Source organism: Lutjanus erythropterus, chromosome 16 (genome assembly GCF_056507025.1).
Source record: "Lutjanus erythropterus isolate fLutEry1 chromosome 16, fLutEry1.hap2, whole genome shotgun sequence".
Classification (NCBI taxonomy): Eukaryota; Metazoa; Chordata; class Actinopteri; order Lutjaniformes; family Lutjanidae; genus Lutjanus; species Lutjanus erythropterus.
Genome location: NC_139332.1, coordinates 8,137,009 through 8,161,943, shown reverse-complemented (window position 1 = coordinate 8,161,943; position 24,935 = coordinate 8,137,009). Strand labels below are relative to the sequence as shown.

Genomic DNA, 24,935 nt, shown 5'->3' with positions numbered 1-24,935 from the left:
GATGAGAAGAGTCTTAGTCGACCAAGTCGAAGAAGTCACTTTCCAGCACCAGCAGCACACCCTGCTGCCATGAACTGCAGGTGCTATACGGTAGTTATCAGTCCTATCAGCTTAACCTGCCCAGACTGGGAGTTTGGAACACTGGTTTGTTAACACTGCTAGCACAGGAGTTTCACTAGGAGGAGGTTATCAGGCCCAGGGGGCGAGGGACCCAGCAAGGAATGCTGCTGGGCAATAGACGTCACTGACAGGAGCACCAGAACCACAGCCAGGTCCCACTGAGCACAGGAATACAGTCCTGAGGTGATTTACAGCAGCTTATGAAGACACAGCGGGAAAGGAGCAAGTTTATGGAAAGTTAATTTGTAAGTCACGTTATACATCATCCATCGTGTTGATGAGTGAATGATCTGTGAGTATTTGTTGTTTAGAAGTCATTTACTCAAAAACATGCGTGGGATTATACTGTGTCTCCTTGCTGGTTGCTCCGACATGTTCAAAATCATTACTGCTTTTGCCGTTAGCATTGACAATAACAGGAGGCTCCCTTTGTGAGTTTATATATTAAAAGCTCATTATTACAGGTTTGTATTTGTAACATAGCATGCATGTAACGTAGCACGGTGTTAACAATGTATGTGAGTGAAAGCATTTTCTGATGCACCCCAAAAATTTATATTTACATAATTAAATTTAGATTAAAAAAAAAAAAAAAAAAAAAACAAGCAACAATTAGTTGACTACTGGCTTGAATTTTACAACTGCTGGTTAACTAAGAAAATCTTTAGTCAGGGGAAGCCCTACAATTATCAACAATCTGCAACTTTGTAAAAACAGCCTCAGAGCCAGAAACTCACTACCAGTGGATCAGAGTCGGAAAAGGAAGGAGTGAAAGGAATAAGGAATGGAGTGAAGGAAACTGGGAATACGGGTGGGAATAAAGTGAGATTGTAATGGATGGAGGAAAAAAGGAACCAGAGAGAGAAGTGCAGAAGGACTAAAACAGCAAGAGATGAATGGATGATAGCACAGCTGTCCTCCTGGCTCAAAGCTTTCATGATCGATGACATATTTGTCCATTTTTCTTCTTGTTTGCCATGTCTGAGTGTTCACAGCAGCCGTCTGTTCAGGGGCCACTCCAGGACAGAAAGCTGAACAGTGGCTGTGTGCTCAAAAGAAAAAAGATGTTTGAAAAAAAAAAAAAATACATATGTTGGATCCAGTGTTTTGCCAAGAATGAAATAAATAAAAAAGAATTGAAATAAAACAAACATTAAATATGTATTTCTTCTACTATAATTATAAAAATCTGCATGGTAAAAGTCAATTTAAGTATACATTTTCCTTTTTTTAAACTAATATGAAAGAAAAGTAATGAAATGTCAGCAAAACAAATAGCATTTTATCAGCTTTAGAAAAAGCTGCCATTTTTGTTTTGAGATACTGAGGACGGTCATAAATATTTTTTATCGTATCTCTTCGGTGTTGTTGACTCCATTAACTTTAATCTGCACCTTTAAAGCTGTATTAATAGTTTTTTTCCTGAATAAATTAAAAGAGTTTACCAATCAATAAAACCTACACTTCTACCATCCAGTGAGCAACTCAGAGCCCTTTCGTTTAAACACAACACGCTGAAGAACTCTTTTATACATCAGTCTAAACCAAAATCAGTGTATTGCTAACTAAGTTCTGAATCAAGAGCATATAAAGTAATGATCATATTGACTATTCGATGTGTTTTGTACATTTGTGGAAAGTGTCATACTGTGCACTGTATGTTTAATTTGTGCACACACAGAGCTGCTCAAGTATGCACAAAGAATTTTAGTGTATACCGACAATACAATTGTACAATTTCATAAGTAAAATAGTGCTCTGCTTTATAATCACAGCTGCCCATGTACAACACCTAAGGTCCTGACACACCAAGCCAAAAGCTGTCCATCTGGCACCATCACACAGTCATTAAGCATTAGTGGCTGGCCATCGCCTTGAGTTTTTGCAGTGTATCATTAATATTAGTTGCCCCTTATGCTGTATTCAGACTGACAGCATGAAAAAAGCACAACCCTCTCATTCAGCTGGATGGAGCCAGTCCTTCAACACAGTGGGAGTGCTAATGCTGAGGGCTCTGTCTTGGCTTGGACAGTACTGTTTCAAGCCTTCATACCTTCCTGATATTTTACCAGGGTATACCATATTATGGTAGTATTTGTGTAAAACTACCCCAGATAGTACAGATGGTGCTCCTTTAAGTTGGCGGAGCTGATCGTCAGAACAACACTATTCCCACAGCTAGGAGCTTTGCTTTGGCCTTGAGAGGCTGCAGCTTTTCTTCATTGACAAACTCAAACCTGCAACTGTACATTTACTGCCAGATTGACAACTTGACAACAGCTCTCTCAAGCTCACTAAACTGTCACACACTCACGACACTTCGCTACTCTGACCAGCAGTCTGCAGTGTTTGCAGGCCTCTTCTCTTCAGGACTAAATCCAAAGTACTCCCAAACTGGATCCATTTTTCTTTTTTATTAGTTAGTCCTAACTTTACACCCTAGATATCATGTTTCTCAGCGCAGTTGCACTGCCTTGTCCACCAGTAGAGAGACTGAACTCTTGTGACACATGCTGCACATTACATCACCTCAATACAGCATTTCTGTGTCAGTTTAACAGAAAGAGGTGCGTCTGCATTTTTGACATACCATGATTTTCTAATACCCTGGTGTACTGTGATATACTGCCTTGCTGCGACAAAGCAAACAAGTTCATCTGGCAAAGCACACATTCCTGGTAGATTGTCTGAGAAGCCTTCTGATTCAAAGATTGGTTATTCCAACTGGACTTCCTCGATTTAATTCAATGTCTCACCGGTGCCTGAAGCCTCACATCCCCACCACCACCACCCCCTGCGAAGTTGAAACACAGGGCTGATTTCTATCTGAATGCTTACTTAGGTTTAGGCCATTCAGCATGTTGAATTAGAGGTGGAGGATTACCAATTGTGACTACTGACCAGTTATTTTCCCTTGCTGGTCAGTTCAGCACTAGACATAGTGTTTGTGATTTGTTCAATTGCACTTTTCACCAAAAGCGAAACATTTGTTTTGCTGTCCTTTGTCAGGACTAGTTCCTTGAGGTCAGCTTGATGTGTCAGGTCTCTTAGATAATCAAACCCATGGGATTTAACTAGAAGAAAAACTATTATTTGACTTGTTTTGACCCTGCTTTTCACCAAGCTCCCTGCCAAACAAACAAAGAACATTGTTAGCCTGACAGCTGGAACACACTGTCCAGATAAGCAATGAAAAGGATTTTTACACTTTAACGGAAAGAGCGGAGAACAGGTACAGCTCTTAACACTTCATACGGCTCCCCAAACGAAAAGATCTCATCTCCAAGTGTCAACCGTCAAGAGGAAGAATAACAATTGAAGGCAGGATGAAAGGCAGCATAGGTAAAAGTTTACTTTGATTCCTCCTCTCTGAAAACTGAGCTTACGTCACCTTGTTGCACGACAGAAGAGTGGGAGCGAGACTTTTTTGAAATTTGCCCCTTTTAAATCTGCCTTCATCTAAGGAGTTTGTTTGCAGTTTTTCTTTCCTGGCAACCGTTTTATCACGGCTGCACTTTCAACAGCTTGACGTGACCGAACATTCATTTCTGAATAAACAGTGAAATAATGCCCGTGCCATACAAATTACTGTGACAGTAATGAGAGGGCTCAGGTACTCTGACAGCATCTTTTGTACTTAGCTAAACTAATGCCTCCCAATTTGTCAGGACAGATCTAACATAATTTGTAAAGCAGCAGGTGTCAATTGAGTTCGTTTGGAAACTGTTTTGCAAGCTTAAGCTCCATGAAAAGTAATATAATATGAGGTGGGTTGGTGTGAGGGACAATCTGTGAATGGCAAACAATGTATTGATTTGTTTTTAGATGATGTACCAAAACCTTTCAAGTAAGCTGTGATGCACAAAATGTTCTGTTTTCCTCCCTCCCTGCTTTACTTCTTTCTTGATGCGTCTCCTCTCTGCTGTTTTCCCAAAATGAGGCATTATAGCTCAGTGTTTACTGATCGAAAGAACAATTTCCACTCTTGTTTCAGCTGGGATCTCAGTTTAACAGCTCTGTGTAAGTGTGAGGGCCACTTCCTTGTTCAGTTTGGTCACGGCTTATTACCATGTGTTCATTTCACTGGCAAGTTCATCAGTTGGGTCTTAGCTGGTTGTCGACTCTTTTAGACATGAAGTCACTACCTAGTTGTTTTTAGGGCTGCCCGATAGTCGACCAAACAGTTTTTTTTATTGGTGAGTTAATCCTGCCTTGTCACTGAGGCCAGGATGCTGGATACTATGGCATGCAGACGTCTAATCCAGGATTCTGAACATTCCTTGTTGGTACAGAACAGGGTGGTTGAGATGGTACTGGGATATAACCAGGTTTCTTACATTTCAGGTAAATATCATATCCTAAAAAAGATCAAAACCAGGATACTTATGCACATGTAAACGCTGTCAATGATTCTGCAGCCAAGCCCAATTCAAAAGTGCCAGAGTTAAAGTTTTTTTTTGCTGAAGATTGTAAACATATGTCATCTCTTATACGTATTCCTAGGCTATGTATCAGTGAAGGTCTAATTTATCATGCTAGCTTATCTTTGATAGTAGCCAGGGTAAAGTTGATGGAGACTGTAGGGGCATAACATTATTCTGTGTTGAAATTAATTAACAACAATTATCAAATATCAGTCTTCTTGCTGGTTGTTTTGACAGTCAGAATCATTACTGGTTTTACCATTAGCATTGACGTTAACAGGCGTCTCCCTGTGTGTCCTCTGCGATGTGGCACAACTCTAGCAATGTTGCTCACATTCTTTCTCAGCCCTGGAACTCATTTTCAGATATCTAAAAAAATTTATACTTAAATTATTTTAACTTTTACTAACATCATAAAAGTGCGATGACTCATCAACTAATGGCTTGAACTAAATGTGAGTAGCAGACGAGATAAATCTTTGCTCACAGCAAAAGGTTATTTTTAACCAACAGTAAGAAGTTTCACCATAAGATTATCTATTGAAATTGCCTATTCCCTCAAAATGAACAGACTTCCTGAGACACTAATGGGAGTTTTTAAAGCTGAGGAAGAGGACTTTAAACCTGAGTTTCCACAGGCATGAGGCAGTCGACTTTTAAACACGACACATAACATGTTACCTAGCTGCACTGTTGCAGTCCTGCTTGGAACTTCTTGATGCTGATCACCAACTACACGCAGAGTTCCAGACCTTTCCTTGGCTACCAGTTTGAAGGTACTGAGGATTAACACAGACAGACATAAGCGCTCATTCATCCCAGTAGCTACTAACTTGCTAAATAGGTTGACACTCACACATCACCATATTGCTTTACCCTAATGCACTTTACTGGAGTCTGTCATTTTTATCTTTTGTCCTCTACTGCCCACAATGTTAAGTGTTTGATTGTGTCTTTCTGGGCAACACTTCAATTTTCAGGTCCTATGATTTAATGGTAAATAGTTAGTAATTACCAAGTAATACATTTTAAATTTCTTAGAAATTACCCACAAATTACTTCCAAATTAGCCCCTAATTTCATGGTTAATTGTGTGATAATTAGCAAGTACTGTTTTCATGTAGTGGGTGGTAATAACATAATTTAAATCTTAGAATTTACCTGCAAATTACCCCTGAATTTCATGGTAAGTATGTGATCATTTTAAAGTGTCATTTTCATGCACGTAGTGGTAGTACTTGCTTATTATCCCATATTTACCATATGCCATACCATATTTGCCAAATATGGGGTAAATTGGTGGTTATTTTCAAAGAAAGTTCAAATATGTGAGATGGGAAGTACTGCCTGCTTGCATGAGAGCGACACTTGCAAATTATCACCTGCTTATTATGAAATTTGCGGGTAATTTCTACAAAATTTCAAATATATTACTTGATAATTACCACCTATTTACCATGAAATTATGGGACCTGGAAACGTCTAGCATTGCCTTCTTTTAAAACTTTTGTTTTGTACTGTTCACTGCAGTAAGCGTTTGATGATGTCTTTTTCGTCTTTGTTATGTACTGACCATTATGATGTACTTATGACTGTGTCCTTTTAACTTTTATTTTGTCTTTTGTGCTGTCTGTTGCTGTCCTGGAGTGTCTTTTAACTGTTTTGTTCTGTGTGCTGTCTATTGCTGTGTTGCTCTTGGCCTGCGAAACAACTGCCCTCTGGGATCTTAATAAAGTTGAATTTGGAAGCAGGACCTACAGCAGCCAATCCGTGACAGTCTCCTTCCCTTCGCCAAGTGTTTTGCATTAAATTGACTGACTCATCAGATGTGCATGTGCATTAAATGCTTTTCACTGGCAAATCCATGCTAGGCTTTTATATAATGTAATGTCATGTATTTGTCCAAGCATTAGCAGAACTTATTTAGCAGGAGTATTCTTCAACCCCAACCCTAACAACACAAGATAAGGACTTTTTCTGCCCTATTTGGTCAGACGAGCAGTTTTAAATCTTTTAGGTAAGGACAATGCACGCAGAAACAGCAAGAGCAAGCACCCACCATTAACGTAAACCACTTTGCCACATTGTGAAGTAGCACGAATGATCAGGCTTGCTCACAGCTCAGCTGAGCATTAATATCTGCCATTAAAAAAGAGCAGAAGATGGTCCAGATTGCAGGTCTCTGTGTATCTAACAGTTGGTGCTCGGGACTGTATCTTCGTTGAGAGAGCACTCAAGCAGACAGATAAATCAGGCATAATAACGGGCCTTTCTCTGTTTGAAAGGAAATGTCAGACTGAATAATGGAGCTGTAACCAAATAGTTACAATAATGGAAGTTTTCAACAAGTTTATGGCCTTCGACTTTGAGCAGGTCCTGAAATGAAATCACCATCATTCTCTGGGTTCTTTTTAAGATTTTTACTATATGATGAAATAAAAAAACTCAACAGTGCAGTTAAGGCCCCCCCCGGAGATTTCTATATTTGCTGTGCTTGAAGACTTATCATTCTTAGACACTATTTTATAGACACTACCAGGAAGAGGTGAGACTAGAGATTCAAATATCTTTAATGACAGCACAGAGTGTGAGAACATTTTCAATGGGAGATTTATCAAATTATTTTGTGAAATGAAAACTACTGACAGACCACAAACAGACGCGTCAACAGTTTCATGAATAATTTAGAGTTTTCTGGCTGGTATTTCAAGCAAAAAGCCAGAAGCAAAAGAACAATACTGTAAGTGGAACATAAATCATCAAAACAATAAACACTAAAATAATCCTTGTAGACTGGAAACTGAGACACTGAAAGAGGGATATTAATCTTTCTGGTAAGAAATTCACTATTTAAAAGTAAGCACAGTATATCAAACATATCCATCTCGCCTTCTGTTTCTATTGCAAGCACTGCTATGATGCTGCAAGGGGGGGCGGGGTCAGGTAGTGCAAAGTCAGGTGTTTGCATTTTGGTGAAAAATTTGGTGCCTTCTGTCAGCTACTGTACTGAAATAAGTGCTGCAGATCTACAATATGTAATATGTAGTGTATGTGATTATGGCAACAATGCCAATTAAAGCCCCTTTTACACCGGAGAAAAAACCCACTAACATCTGGCATTTGTCTTCAAGTGGGACAGAGCACAGTCGGCATTCATTCCCTGGTCAAATGACTCTTCAGTAGTCACAGGTATTTATCAACTCCAGCTCCAATCGGTTACTGCTGCAGTGAAATAAAGCAAATACCTGAAAGTGCGTAAAAATAGGCTGGAGTGAAGCTACTTAAAACCACAGAGATTCAGTTATAAGCTACAGAAGTATTGAGAGCTGAACACAGACACTTTTATAAACTGCTCTGCTCTCGTGGACTGATATGAATTGAGTCTCAGCTTTCCAGTGACACATTAGAAAAAAAAAAAACAAAAAATCCACACAAACAATCTTAATGAGGTATTTCAGGAATGTGATATTTCTGTTCTCTTGTCTTAGTTCCCAAAATGCTGGATCCTATACATGCCCCATAATGCTCCAGTGCAAATTTTGTAAGACTAAGATTGCGTGGTATATGTGTGGTATAAGCCTAGGTGAGATAACCCCTGACGACATCACTGGCATCATTTTCTTGAGAAACCACTGTAGTTCCCCTTAACATTATCTGTAATGTGCAACTGCTTTCAAGCTACATGAAAGTGCTCCCTTTCAGTAAAAGACACTCCTACAGTGATCTAAAAACAGTAGGAGAGTAAGGATGTTAATGATTAATCGCAATTTGTTTTTCATTTGTTACAAGACATAGCAGGAGCGAAACAGGCAGTTAAGGCCATGTCTGAGCATTTCTTGCTTTGAAACTGCAGTGAGCAAAGGCAGTCTCAAAAAAACAGATTCAGTCAGGCCAGGCACATGATGTCACAAATCTAAGGAAACAACTGTTGTTTAAAACATGACTGGAGGAGCACTTGGATCAACTGTTAACATTTTCAGCCATCAGTTAAGGAAAATTAGAGTTTTTAATAAATTAATTAATTAGAATTAGAATCATAATTTAGCATTTTGTTGTTTTTTTTTAATCTGACAGTGGTGAGTCAGAAGACAAGTCATTTGTTGTAGGAGAAAATATAAATCGCTAAAAATAGTTGTGTAAACAGGATTATTATGTGAAACTTTCTGCAACCACGTAAACAGCTTCAGCAGACTCTTGCTTCACTCACAACTTTGGCGAGACAGGTGTTAATTAAGCGTGTGAACAACTCTAATTGAATGCAAGTAATTAAAACAAACTTGGGCCAAACAGCAAAATAACAGGACATGTTTTTTTTGTTTTTTTTTAATTTACTAAAATTGACTCACTGTTTAAGGTAACTGCAACTGCAGATGTGATTATTCAAGGTTTATATGCACATGAATGATTATCAATACCCAGAGAAAACATGGGGACCAGGCTTTCAGCACATGTGAGTTATTATTTTTAAAAAAAGGGACATCATCTGCACTTGGCATTACTACTGCAGCTCTGCAACCCCTAGACAACCATGTCAATTTAAGTGAAGTGAGCCATTTTGGCCAAATGATGTAACAATTTCACTGGTCATTGCAACCGCACAATGAAAACATCACATTATTTTTTTTGCTTTGTTTGTGGTTTTGTGAGAATAGAAGTGATATTTGGTTTTGGTTGGTTTCTTGCTCCAGACGATCCCTAAGAGGTGGTTAGGGGATAGTTTACCCACCATCAAATCACTGTAAATGATACGCATCTGCTGTGCCTGCTGGAGAAAGTATTGCCAATGGCCTATGAGGATAATGAGGCAGGGCCAATAACACCTGCTGTCCACTCTTCCTGTATACTGTACCCTATCTTTCATTCATATTTTCACAAATGTTGGGAGCTACAGAGTTCAGAGACACTACAGTCAGGAAAGGCACCAATCAAGAGAGACATGAATGCAATAATCACGCTGTTTTTAATCTGGCAGCCAGATGGGTAAAAAGGTAAGAATAAGTCAAATAAAGCACATGAAGGTAAGTGAAGGTCCAAGTTTAAACTTGAGACCAAAGATAAGGACAAAGTGTGTAAACATAATTATGACATAATCTGTAATACATGTTCTATGAGCTTCTCAATGATATTATGGACAGTCTTGCTGTTTTAAATGCAACACTCTGATTAACTTTACGTGAAGCCATTATTCATGGCCAGGGAGCCTTTACTGTAAATTGCACTGAGGTTGTTCATCAGTGGGGAAAATGACACTGCTACCTGCAACACCTGAGAGACACCAGCGTTAATTTAAAAGGCATCAGGGGTACCATCTTTGCTTTAATTTAACGTCACGTATAAACCCTTACATATTCAAGAAGACAATCACTCTGAACACGTGTGCTGGGAATTAAAACATAATGACGTAATTTCTTTATCTTTCACTTCATATTTTAAAATACTTGTAGAGTTTTTCAAATTTTCCATTCAGGTTTGAAAGTGTAGCTTTGATTTCTTACATGCAGTTATAAAAAAGATCCTAAAATGAAAACTTTTATGTGGATGTGGGTAAATGTAGTCAACCGAAGCAATAAAGCCCTCAGTGTATGCATATTGACATAGAAAGCCAAGTTTTCCCAGATAAAGTCTGTTCCAGCAACAGGGCCAGTATTTGAAGTGTACAGTGACGTAGTTGGTGTCAAGAAGAACTACATGCTATTTGAGCTTTTCTAGTCTCCACCTCTGGGCAGCCAGGAGCCATGCTGCACCTCAAAACAAAACTGAAAGGGTGAATAAGTGGAACTTCTGGAATGTGATCAGGCCATTCCTGAAAGTGAAGCTCCCCTTAATAAATGATCAGTAGTTTTCTTCACTTATAAAGTAGCTAGATTTACATTTATTACATTACATTTATCTACCAAACTGACTTACGATGATGTGCACAGCGAAACATCGCATCACAACAGCTCACCACTGTCGGTCTGACAGCAAGCTCAATTCGTCTCACTCGGGCAAGAAAACCCTGGTTCCCATCACCAGTGAAGGGAGCAGGGAGATCAACTCCTCGGGCATTTTTCCACCTGCAGTTTGGTTCATTTTTGGACTGGACCAAAAGAAAAAAAATAAACGCTATTGCATTTTAGTTCTGGTGTGGTTCATGTTCACACTGACTTTTTATAAATGAACCAAGAGGAGGACACATGCAGTTTTACAGACTGACAGGTGACTCAGTGAATGGACAATTTTGGTGATTGTCATCCTGCATCATGAGTGCATCATCATGACCCATGTGGGAAAACCAAATTCTGACTGACAGAGGTTTGCACAGCACTTTAATGCTTCACATGTGTTTATTTAAGCTCACAAAGACTGTGCGCACCTCGCTGACCTGCTGTGGCTCGTATGTGTGTAATGTCCACAAAGAGACAGCGCGCTGCAGCGCTGTGTCTGACAGCCCGACTGCAGGTCTTTATATATTGAGTTTACAAAAGTTTTGGGAAGAGAAGAAAAGAATAAGAATAAAGCATCAGGATTTTTGTTTTCCCCCGTTCAGACAGAGAGAGGAAGATGGACAGCGCATCTGCCCTTCATCTGACTTTTTCATGTGTGTGACATACAGTTGTATTGTTGTGGGATCTCTGTCACACACTTTTTCATCTGACAAAACATACAGAGTAAGATACGAACGCTGCAGTTTTAACAGCTTTTGGCCTGTTAGCTGGGAAAAATAGGTGCGCTTAAGTACTTGCCTGTTACTAAATGAATTTCATCAATATGGGATATACATGTCTTATCAATTACATGATAGACTGTCAATTATATGATCAATGATTGTCAACCAATTGCTCAACCCTAATAGGCTGTATGTTGATAACCATTTTAACTTGTCGCCGTTTATGCATTACACAGCAGTGCTGGCTCAGCTAGCGTTAGCTTTGTTGTTTGAGGTTCATTCTGCTCCACACCAGTGTGTGTGTATGTCTGTGTTGCTGCTGTATGTAAATTTACTTGGTAACCATGCCCTGAAGGTGATGATACAGCTACGTGTGAAATGGTCAAATTGCAGGAATCCATTAGCTTGCCAACGCTGTGTAACTTTGATTAGCACCCAGCAGCTAGCTTCCTCAGTGGGCGAGGGTGTCAGAAGCTTGCAACAATGCATCCTGTAGGCACCGCTCCACAAGCAGGAGAACGCGGCTTTCTCGATCAATATCGCACAGACTGAGGACTCTACTGCTTCAGCTGACTGTATCTGCCATTAACCGTGATTAGACAGCCATGTAAAAGATGGCAAATCGTTCATGTGTTGGTTCGTGGGGTTTGTATCATGTTGGGGGACCATTGCTCCGGCACTTAATGGAGCCATATTTCATCTCCGCCCAAAAAATCCTGAAATCAGAAATCGTGAACAAGTCTACCAATTTAACTCTAATTCAGTACTGCATAGTTCTCAGTGTTCTCACGCTTTCAGCAACTATGTTCTAATAATAATGTGTTTTTCCTTTATGTGGTCTTAAAGATGTTAGCAAGACGTGACTGAAACCTCCACTGGTTGTATTTAGGCTGCACGTTAAACATTAAATGAGGAGCAGGACAGCAGCAGTCCATTAACTGTTAAGTTTGGTTTACTTACTGAACCAAGAGTCTTTATGGCTTCACTTACAGATTCTACAGCCAGTAGCTCAGTTTAAACAAGTGTAAACAAGCAATCACTCATGACCTCTCCTCATTCACTGTGCTGCACCTTTCTTCTTCTTTTTTTATCTCTCTCTGCTTTGTCATGTGTCTTTCACTGCTGCTATTCTCACAGGCAGCCCTCGAATCAGCTATAATTAAGCCTACTTGGTCATTTTGAGGAAGAGCAGTTAAGCGTTACCTTCTATTGTAGGACTGCTAAAAGGTGAAGGCTATCATAGAACATCTGAGCTGTGTTTCTGTGATACCAGACATGACTTGAAAAGGAACAACCAGCATCCTTTGAAATAAATAAATGAATAAATAAACAGTGAGAGAAGGGGCTCCTGTGGGTGATGTGATGACAATAAAACAGGAAAGAAAGGCAGATGGCATCCAGCCTAAAAGAGAATGTATTTTCTTATTATAATAGGCAGTGTAATCAATATTTGCAAAAATGAACAAGACTTAAGCAACCAACACTAGTATGTGACCAGAGAGACACTAAGTACAGCTTTTCTAATCATCTCTTTCTATTTTTAGTTCCCTTTCAATTAAAATCTTTTTTATAGCAGCTCCAACAAATTAAAAAACTCCAGCACACAATTACATGCATACGCTTTGAATACCACCTTTGGTATTACCAGTGTCATCAAAGACATAAATTCATTATCAGGGAAAATGTTACTGGCTCAATGAAGTATTATTTGATTATGTTATGCTGTTTAAAAATGTCACATTATCTTTTTTTTTCTGTGTGGAATCAAGAAGATTCCTTTTCAAAGCTTAGAAATCAAAGACTGTGTCCACGGTTACAAATCAGCTTCAGTGGCTTCATTACTGCTTTGTCGTCTTTTCTCATCATTTTTTTAACAAGTGATGAGCAACGTGATTATTTTGTAGTGAAGCTCAACAAAGGCTTAGCTGTGGCGACTTTCAAAAGGGCGAGAAACATTAGGGACAGAGTTGTTTGAGCGTTCCAGCCTCAGGTTACCCGCAGCAGACTCACATCTGAACCCTGCAATTCTAAGTGTGGAATATAAACTTCCAAAATACAAAAAGTCTTTTAATTACCTCAATATCAGCATTAAGGATTTCACTGAGTGCAAAACAAAGAACAAGTTTTCTTGTGGGAATGACAGTGATTAAGCCGAGCCAAAGAAGTGACAATGATTCTTTTTTCCCCCGAAAAAAAAAAGGCATTTTGCATTTTCACTCTGAAAAGTTTATTTCCAGGAGGCATGAATGAAGACTTTTTCATTAATGATTTATAGTGTTGTTTTATAAGTTCTTAAATATTTCCAAATCCAGCTTAATTTATGGGCTTTAATAATTTCTCTCATTGCCAGTTCTCTCTGCATCTTAGCTTTTATTGTATTGTATTTTTCATTGTATTTTCATAGTTCATAGCCACACATTTTTAGAAATGACTTCCAGTTAGGGTACTTGTCCATGTATGTACTTCTCCCAAGTATGAATCAAATAATGTGTCATCCATTTCTATCATTAGGCTCAGACCCTTGCCTCTCTACCGATTCAAGACAGTGCTGGAAGATGCCTACATCTTACTGCTCAAAAGTTATATTTAGTGGCTGAATTAAACAGTATTATCCGGTAACAGCTATTTGTAATTTCTGGCCTTCCCACATGTGCACAGGAATCCCACTTAAGAGACGGCAGTGATGTTGCTAGGTAGGCGTCCTGTGTCTTTGATTCATCAAATCAGAGACAACACAGTTAACTCATTATTGACAAATCTGTGTTTAAACCATAGAATTAAACAAAATAAGCCTCAGTTTAAGAAAGTGAACTTTTAGAACACAATGATGTATCGCTACTCTCTCTTGAAATATTATGAACTGAAGCAGAAAAGTCAAAAATCTGAAGTTTAAAACCCTATTCTTGACATTATGATTTCCTGTAAGTCAAGGCTCTACAGTTACAGTTAAAGTTAAAGCTGAACCATTTGGATGTTGAAACATGACGAATGTGAGTAACTGCAGATGAATAAAACTCCACCAACTCAGTGTTTAAAACATATGAAAGAATTTTGGCTTCTGTGAAGTTGAAGAGAAAAGGGAACTGGACAAGAGCTGTTTGCAAGTTGTGTTGACTAAACCAATTACGGCTCATTACAAATACGCTTACACAGTGAGAAAAAATAAATCAAAAGTTTTGATGCATCAGCGATAACAGTTTTATAATCGCATCAGTGTCAAGATATTGCCACCGCTAATATAACATCAAAGATGAGTTTAACAACACAATTTGTCATTTCAATGTGGAGCCATACAAGTGACCACCTTTGGGCTCTCACAACAAAAATCCGACTGAATGGACTGAGAGCGTGTTGTTAACTGTAGCAGAGCTGTAGAAGTCCTTTCCTGCCCAGCTCTGTTCTATGCTTGACATATACGCACACAAACCCCGAGACACATCAGTGGGGACTTATTCCACTAGAGTAACCTACAATAACCTTTCTGACATTTTTAATATCGCACTGCAGACGCGAGTAGAGGCAATCAAAGGAGGGCGCCCTAGTTGCAGCAGGCAGCCCTCTGAGCCCCAAAAGTTACACTAAGTAAATATGAAATGTTATTTTATTGTGGGAACACTTTAAAAAAAAAAAACACTGCCCAAGAACTCAGCTTGCAAGGTCAGTGATCTCTGCGAGAAAAGTAGTAATTATTACATCATTTGGTTGCGTTTCCTGGCCCTTGATGTAGAGAGTCATATTATTCCAGCAGGACTGTTTCTAAGAAGGTTGTATGAGCTGCTGCAGACGTCCCTTTGCTGATGTTTAATATTTTATACTGTAAGCTCGCTTCATCTTGTTCATACCTCGTCTCCTTCCTCTCCCTCCCCACCTCCCTCCATTCTCATGCTCCGTAGCCAACCAAGGATTACACTGGCCTCTATTGTGTGGCCAGTGGACCGTCTGGCTCACACTGCTTCAGTAAAAAACCCTATCTCCTGGCTGCACAGGATTTCTGGTCAGAGCACAATGTTGCACTCCTGCCAAGAAAAAGCTGGCTTTGTTGTGCGCCGCATACTATTAAGCACAAGGTATAATGCTGCAATCACCAAAGGACAGGGTGGTTGTTTCTAGATTTTTTTTCTTTTCTGAAGGCTGGGCATGAAGCTGGAAGCGCCTCACAGGGTTTAAATTCTACAGTGAAGAAGAAAGTGTGCTATTGCTACTTTTCAAGCCTCTGTCTGAGAGATTTTTTTTTTTTTTTTTGTGAGCTGACCTTGATCAGACAGGAAGTCCAGCATGGTCTGCAGCAGGAAGGACAGGTGGCGAACAGACAGGCCGGGGTTGCCCATGCGCCGGGAGGCGTACACCAGTTCATGGAGGAGTCGCATTTGAACGGCAGCCCAGCCTCGGTGGGTACCTGAGACAGAGATGACAGAGACATATTCACATTCACAAGGCTGACAAGGCTCATTGCTGACATCTAATGTTACACAGCTGTCATATCAGATTAGTGCAGATGCATTAATTCACTGTTCAACATGATTTATTTTTAATGATGTCAAAGTCATAATTTACCCTTTTATTAATAAAGGATTGTTAGTACAGATTACAGCTGAAATGATAAGTCAATTCATTGATAAGAAAATGAATCCGTGGTGAGGGAATGACTCTTCTTGATGAAATTGTGCCATAAAAAGCTGTAGCTGTTCAATATCTCCTTATGTCACAACACACAATATTATTTGCTGATCAAATTATCAAAAGAAAATTAGTTTAATTATTAACAACTGCAACTAACAATTATTTTCATTGTTGATGAATCTGTCGGTTATTTTCTCGATTAGTCAATTAGTTGTTTGGTCAATAAAATATCAGAGAACAGCAAAAATGTTGATCAGTGTTTCACAAAGCCCAAGGTGACATTCTCAAATATCTTGTTTTGCCCACAACACAAAAATATTCAGTTTACTGTCACAGAGGAGTAAAGAAACCAGAAAATATTCACATTTAAGAAGCTGAAATCAGAGAATTTTGACTTCTCTTCCTTATTAAAAATTACTCAAACTGATTGATCCATTATCAAAATAGTTGGCAATTAATTTAATAGTTGATGACTAATCGATTAATTATTGCAGCTCTAATCATAAATATCTGAGGTTAACTGTCTTTTTCAGCTGTGTTTTCATGTACTTCCTACTTGCTTAGAATATTAAACATAAATATCACACGTCTATTGTTTGGTTACTTCTGGGAATGTTAATTAACTGAAGATTGATAATTTGTTCGATAAGAATTTGATTGATCACGTAAAATTGAACTGATTTACTATCAAATTAAGATCTAAAATATAACAGATTACAGCTATGATCATGTTATAGATGTTATTTGATATTCAAGTATATGTGTTTAATATGTAGGCCTTTACATCTTTATATATTTCAGAGGCTATGCAGTGCTGTAAGAGAAGATTTTTTTCAGAACAATTAGTTGGTTAATTGATTATTAATGTTAACAATGATTGATTGAGTGTTTACCTTTTGCAACCCTAGTTTCTTCATATACTGTACATAAATAGGTATATACTTAATTTATTTTATTATGCTTTTTAAGTAAAAATGCCAAACATTACCTTTTTCCAGTTTCACAACTGTGAGGAATTGCTGCTTTTCTATGTCTTATGTGACAGTACACAAAATATTTTAAGATGGTTGGACAAAAGAAGCACTTTGATGACATAAATCTGGACTTTTTCATTGTTTTCTGACATTTTTTAATTAAGCAAATGATTAAGTCATGAATTAAAGCCATAATACAGTGATACTCAAGTTGTGGCTCTCCAACCATTTTCTAGTTCACAATGAAAATAAATTGATTCACACTGTTTTCCTGAGGAAGGAGGGACAAATAAGGTGGTTTTGTATGATGGAATAAATGAGGCTGTTGGTAACAGAAGATCAGACGCTGAACTATGCAGGGGAAGACAACTATTAACTTAATAGGAGCAAAAGTTACACAGAAATGAGGATAATGGTGATCCCATAAGAGTGGAGTTGATACTAAAACAGCTTAAATATGCTTTTCATCCTGTCCCTGGAGGGAGCAGTTTATGTTTGTGGTTTATTACATTTCAGTGATTGCATGATGGAAGATGTTCCAGCTAATCTTGTATAAACTCTTTCAAACGTTACAAAATATTTGCAACTAGAATGCAGCTGCAGTTATTAAATGCAGTAAAATATCAGATTTTTCTGTCAATACTTGCACTGAGTTAATTAAGTTAATAAGTTAAGTTGATAAGTCAGTTAATGTGAAAGTAAGAAGAGTTATGAGCCTCTTTTTATTTTAGGAAAGGTGAAGAGCGAGGGGATGACATACAGCAAAGGGCTGCAGGCGCAAGTCGAACCTACAGTCGCTGCAAAGAATTCACAGCCTCGGTACATAAATAACATTACTTGTTTGTTTATTAACTGTCACCCAGTCATTTTGCTTGTCGTTAGCTGAATATCCCTTCCATATTAAACAGATAAACATATAGACACAGTAAATAAATAATACTTGCAGGAATCAATCCTGTAATTGTTTCATAATATACCAACATCTGATATGAATAAGTTAAAGGATTTCTAAGAGTCAACAGTGTGTATCTCGTCAAGTACTCTGTACACATCTCAGCTCCAAAACCAGCTTTGCTTTACTGATGTAAATTTGACAGAATAAACTGTCAACATTAACTCAGGCTGGGTGATAAGTCAATATTATCATTTGTTGATCTTTAGTGAAATCATATTGTGGCAATATGATCGGATTTCTTAACTGTTGTTACGATACATGATTTTGAGTTAAAAATAAAACTGATTAAATAGGTTATTTAAGTTAATGTCTTACACATGAGAAATTTTGTCTAATAACTGAACACAAATCAATTCACTGAACGTCAATTTGCATATTGTAATACAAACAGATATTGAAAAATATTCTTAGCGATGTGATCATTTTAGCTGTAGCTCCCAGCACACCTAAACAATAACTGCTAATTACTCTCGTATGCATTCATTGACAAATATTAATGCTTGAGGCAGCGCAACAAGTGTGACAAACCCACATAATTCTGTATTTGTTTTGCTTCTCACACAAAAGGCTGCACATAATCAGATCAAACTCAAAGTCTTTTCATTGAAGTCACCTTTTAAAATGTAAGTACCCTCATTGCAGACTATCACATGTGCTCCAGCGTGGTGCTAACTTAGCCAGCATCGTTTGCTCCGCAGAGCTCCACAAGACATCTTAATAGCATTCTAGCCTGACACCAACTGTTACATAAGACCCTCAGCCCCCTACGAGATCCTCTGCTCCACTCCCAGCTGTCGACTGTTGACTCACTAAGTGGGAAAGAAAACTAGAGGAAAGATGTGCTAGGGAGGCCGCGGGGGCCGGAGGGAGGGATGGAAGGAGGATATTTGGTAAACACTCCGATGTTTCCTCAGCTTAAATACCACTTCCAATAACGTCAAATCGTGCCCGTGATGCTTTTCAGTTATCAGCATTTTTCTGCAGTGGTTATTATTCATCCTGACTTCTTCTGCCATCCGAACAAACTGTAAATGCAATTCCTTCATAAGCTATTTTTTCTGTCGTGAAACTGCACCCACTAAGCAGTCTAAAAATAGCTGACTTCCACCTGTCTGCCAAAACCAGCGCTTATCTGGAGAACAGTAATCCAAAGGACACTTTGGATTTTCTGAGAATGTCGCTCTCGCTCGAACACGAAAAATGACTTCATTTGTGGTATTTTCGGACTTGAACTGGAGGTGTCTGGCAATCCATTTAACACAACACCAAGATAATGAGCGTGGTGCCATGGCCAAGCAGTCACACTGTCATGCAAAACCTGAATCAAAAGGCACCGTATCTTGGGGCCACCTCTGATGAAACCAGGGGAATTTTCTACTGTGCAGGGCGACAAGACGCCACATACCGCCATTATTCTCCATGATAATAAACATGTAAATTACTACTAGAAAAGAAACTCTCAAATGTCTTTGACGGCAGCAGAACAGTGGAGAACAGGGGTCTCTATAAGAGAGAGCGACAGTGTTCCCATTTCTGGTAACAGAGGGGAGGCAGTGGAAAAAAGGCCTGCGAGCCACTTAAAAAAACATTTGTTCCACTGTATCTCGGGGCACAGCAGCCTTATTGGAATGCACCATTGATCCCCATTTTCTTTCGCACTTGAACTTGCCTCTCAAGCTTATTGCTTGATAAACTCCCACCTGATCCCTTCTGCCAAAAGACGCGCAACTGTTGTTCCCTGCTTTCCCATCAGCGCAGTGGGGACTGAGAGTGGATACTACAGCTGGTGTATCAGTATGGAGGAATTAGGTATAATGTTTTATTCAAGGAAACATAAACAATGCTCTCCCCATTCATCCGCATTCATGAGGGCTGGGCCATATGGACAAAAACAAATCTGATATTTTTGATCAAATGCCTCAATATCCATACTGTGACAACACTGTAAGGATGAATATTGGTGCTTTGACAAAATATGAACACAATGAGATTTTGGACAAATAATCATCAGTAATGTGGATATAATGACTAAGTAACTAAAGGCAAATAACAGCCAGCAAGAACACTCTGGCATCCATATCGATATAATATCAATATATTGCCAAGGCCGAACTGGTGTCCACTTGTACAAGTTTATTTAAGAAATTACAAGAAGTAAAGTGTCTTAAATAGTCTGGAGTATTCACTTAAAGGTGTAATCTGCAACATTTTACTGAAAAACAATGTACAGACTCATAGAAACATAATTCCTTTAAATCATCACTGCATCTGCAAAGACCTTCCCTCTGCCTGCATTGTTTTGCTGTGCTTGGACGGTTCACTAAACCAACACGGTGGTATCTGACACCCTGATGCATTTACGAACGGCTCTGACAAATCCTACCGACTCTGACTACCTGACAGGAACCTGTTAATTTGCTAAAGATTAAGGGAAAAAAAATATTGTTGTCTCTGGATTTTAATTTTCAAATGGTCAACTACAATTTTTCATCCGTATATTATATTCAAAGACTAATTCCGGTATTTTTAAACCTGGGCTTTATTTTTATGTATTTTGGAGTCTAAATGAATAACGGGGACAAAATGTTTTGGAATTGGTCCAGTAGATCACCTCAGCCAGCAGCTGTGAAACCAGCTGCAACATAATTCTTGGAGACAAATATGCCTGCAAAAGGGCCTGTTTTTTTTTTGTTTTTTTCCACTGACAGGCTCAGATTGTTATTATAAGTGTCTGAAACATTATGAAAAAGGATTCCTGCAGAGATAGATCCTTTTAGTCTAACCAGAGACAGCTGTTGCTTTCCTCAAAGACACCAGACTCCATTCACAAAAACAATAATTCTACCTCACAGAACAAGGGAGTTGGCTTGATGTGACTTTGGTGTTTGCACAAAGGATATGAGCCTGTCAGCTGCAAAAAAAAAAAAAAAAAAAAAAAAAAAAAAAGGATTATGTTGCAGCCTGTTTTATGAATGCCACCAAAGGCAAGCTACTGGACCAATTCCAAACATTTCCAGTTGCAACTTTGTCTGAAACGAGAGATGAAACATGAAAATTTCACGCTTATAGTGACCAAAATTATCAGTGAGTATTATCATGATTGTAATCACTATTACAACAGAAGAACAACAGAAGAAGCACTGAGTGTCTCAGATCTCAGGGGCACTCAAAGGTGATGATGATCAGTATTATCACGGTTTGTTCAAATGTGCTGAAAATATTAAAAAAGCACTGATACACACACTGAAATCATCTGATCAAATTTTATATCAAAAATCTGCAATGTCAAGATTTCCCTTACACAAAACAAACACTCCTTGCTGCTGCGCCTGCATCTGGAAAACTTGCTAACTTTGGTTGATGCTGGATTCTATTTACTGTGTGTTTTTCAATCACAGTTTTAATGACAATTAAAATTTGAAATACTGATAGTGTATTGTTTCATCCCTGACATCTGACACCTATGTGCTCTTTGTGATATAAGAACAAAGTGTTACCAACGTGAAGTCTTTCTGTTCACATGTGTTATATAACTCAACCCAGACCCCTTTTATCCCTAATATTTAAATTTTTTATCACAAAAAAAGACTTTTTGGTCCAACAGCTTCCAAAAAGTGATGACCAAAGACGTCTTTAAGTGAATTTAATCACTGTAGTGTTGGACATGAACAATCGTCATCTAACAAGATTTTTCAATTCAATATGCTGAGGACTTGCTGCTAGCTCCACAAGTGTGGTAGAGAAATTTGTAATTAAAGATGACACTCACATACACTCACGGCTGCTTTAAAAGTGCCTTGAAAATGTCCCTTGAATGAACAAATGCAGATAAATCGATGAAGTCTGTTATAATCCTGCAACTGAGGAATTCAACACTATAAGAGGACATTTTTTTAGTGTTGGCTATGAGGCATACTCTTCAGATTCACCTCAAGATTCTACAGTTTTCCATTTACAAAGATATGACATTGCACAAATACATTAGGAGTAATGTATTGGCTGTAGAGCTGACTGAATCATTTCTTTTTAACTGGGGAAAAAGTCAAAATGATGATGTGATTTTTGCTGCTTCCTTACACCTGGAGAACATAATTTATAGGCCTGGAAATCCCTGTAGCAACAAAAGGCTTCACTTGTAAGGGTGTATGTTGTGAAAGATTTTACCATTATCAAAAAAATTCACCTCCTGGCATTTGGATAATTCACTTGGCCATACTGCAATTTTGATAAGACAACCCTGATTCCAAAAAAATTGGGACACTGAATAAAACAGACATCAAAACATACTGCAATGACATTTTTGACTTATATTCAATTGAATACAGTACAAAGACAAAATATTTTATGTCCAAACTGATCAACTTCATTGTTTTTTGCAAATATACACTCATTCTGAATTTGATGCCTGCAACATGTTCCAAAAAAGTTGTGAGAGGGAAACATTTACTACTGTGTTCCAACACCTGTTCTTTTAACAACACTCAGTCAGTGTTTGGGAAGTGAGGACAACGTTTTCAAGTTTTGAAAGTGAAATTTTTCCTCATTTTTGCTTGATACATGACCTCAACAGTTAGAAGTTGCTGTTGTTGTATTTAGCACTTCATAATGCGTCACACATTTTCAATGGGTGACAGGTCTGGACTGCAGGAAGGCCAGTCTAGTACCTGAAGTCTTATACTACAAAGTATGCTGTTATAACACCTGCAGAGTGTGCCTTCATTGTCTTGCTGAAATAAGCAGGGACATGTCCGAAATGATGATCCTTTCCTCTTTAGCCCAAAGGTCATGGCGTCCATGATTCTGAAAAGTGTTCCTCAGCCCATGTAGTAATATCCATTATACAGTCATGTCAGTCTTCAATGCAGTGCCTGCTGAGGGGTCAAAGGTCACGGGCATTCAGTGTTGGTTTTTGGCCATGTCCCTTACAAGCAGAGATTTCTCACAGGATTGAATCTTTTAATGATATTATGGAGTGTAAATGGTGAAGTCACTAAATTCCTGCAGTTTTGCGTCGAGAATTATTGTTCTGAAACGGTTTGTCCATGCAGTTTTTCACAAAGTGACGAACCCTGCCGCAGCCATGCTTGTGAATGGCTGAGCCTTTCAAGGATTCCCCTTTAATAACCAATCATGACACTGTCACTTGATACCAGTTAACCTGTTTACCTGTGGAACGTTCCACACAGGTGTTTTTCAGCATTCCTCAGCTTTCCCAGTTTTTTGTTGCCCTTGTTCCAACTGTTTCAGAACATGTTGCAATCATGAAATTAAGGGTGAGTATATGTATTCAACTAAATACAAGCTGAAAAGTATTTTCAACCACTGAATTGAACTGTTTTTATTTACATTTTACACCATGTCTTAACTATTGAGATTTATCCTTTAGTTTGATTTTTTAGATTTAGTAATTCAGAAAAGAAATGTTACAACAAACGCAGAGACATAACCCTGTGATAAGACTGTGTTGCTACTGTAATTCACACTGGTTTACTTGATCAATGATGTGATTGCAGGGTATCAATAGTTAAGTGCTACTGGTGTAAAGTGTGCTTTACCTCAAACAATCTGCAGCCGGTGTCTGTGCACAGTTTAAAAAGGAAACTAGGCCAGAGATTAACAGCACATCTTACAAAGATCCTCTCACAGCGTTCCTTTAATAACGAACGAAGAGAAGATATGACCGTCCCTGAGCTTTTCTGTTCACGCTGAACTCTGTCTTTTGTGTTGCCAACGCTTGCCTTTGAGTGGCTGCAATGAGCAAGGGTCAATAGTCTGTAGAACCAAGAGGCTTATCATGAGGACCTCACCAAAGAGCGTACAAAAGCCCAGGTCAGGTCTCAACTGTGGCCCTTTTTGAGCAAAAGTGGTGGCTTGAATGTTGAACACCCTGAAGAAGCGCTCTTGAAAAGACAGCAGAGCTGGAGGTGGAATGAAGTGATGCTATTCATTTCCTTTATCTATTAAATATGTTTACACTCCTGACACTCATGTATTCTGAATCCTGTGAGAGAGTACTGCTTCCAATATTTGAAAAAAGGTTAACACAGTGAGATTTACTCATTTTCAATGATATAAAATCAGAATCACTTGTGACCCTGAAAAATAAATTAATCAAGCGATGATAGCCAGAGACCAGTCCCTCACTTTTGACTGACTCAGTTCGACTTCTTCTATGCCACCATTGACCGTACAGATGGAGACTGCTGCTGGTTATTGAATGTTCAACAAACAAATCTGATTAAGATACTGTTCTGTATTATAAATAAGACCAGTTCATAGTTTTATAAAAAATTTGGGCCACTGAAAGTGATCCAAAATGTGCCAACAGACTGGATTTACTGCTTTATATGAAAGTATGATGGATTCACAGCAAAACAGAGCCTGTTTGGCCATAATAAAAAAAACTCAATATATCATATTTCCTCAAAAAATACTTGGTTTGTCATCATCACCACTTGATTTTATACTTTTGTGTGTCCCCTCTCTAACCTCTAGCTTTAATTTTACATTAGAAAATGTGGTGTCTTGGTAAGAACGGCACATCTGTTGGTAGAAAACACACACTATGTTCATGTCCACATTTGATCCTGACAAACATGAGTTAGTGTTGAGACTGTAATTTGGTTGACGTGGTGCCATTTCTCCTCTTCCAACAGTTCAGAGCCTTGTTTCCCAAAAGCCTCTTGAGGGTAAGACGATCGTAAAAATCAATCTCACGACACTTTTAAGCTTTACAGGTGTTTCCCAAAAGCACTGTGACTGAAGACACTCTAAGAAATGATGGGACATTTGTACATTTGCAGGAGCCTGTAAGGAGTAAATTAAGAAGTTTCAAAACCTGTGAGAGCAAACAAAAACTACATGTTTTATTTATTGTTTTTGTTAATTTTTAAGTCTGTACTTTTATCATGAACATAGATGTTTTTTGTTAAGTGATATTTGATGTAAAATTGGTGAGTTTCAATAATTAATGAGTAAATAAAACTAAACTGTCAGGTTCTGTCATCATCCTCTGCCTCTTCTCAACTTGAGACTCTGCTGATGGCATCTTCTCTTTTCTTTTTATTTATGTTGCATATGTTGTTCGCCACATGCTTACATACAGCAGGTCTACTACAGAATTGATGCCATTCGTGAAGGATGACATGTTTATTCATGAAAGTTACAGGAACCATTGCTGCTTCATCTGAGGT

General features: G+C 38.4%; 1 protein-coding gene across 2 annotated transcripts in view; it reads right to left on the bottom strand.

The window, feature by feature from the left end:
- trappc9 (trafficking protein particle complex subunit 9) overlaps positions 1 to 24,935 on the bottom strand; it is a 285,018-nt gene that overhangs the window by 246,145 nt on the left and 13,938 nt on the right. For both annotated transcript variants that reach the window (XM_084738852.1, XM_084738851.1), the window contains one exon: positions 15,446 to 15,589. In XM_084738852.1, coding sequence (XP_084594978.1) covers positions 15,446 to 15,589 — 144 coding nt within the window. The remainder of the gene's footprint in view (positions 1 to 15,445; positions 15,590 to 24,935) is intronic.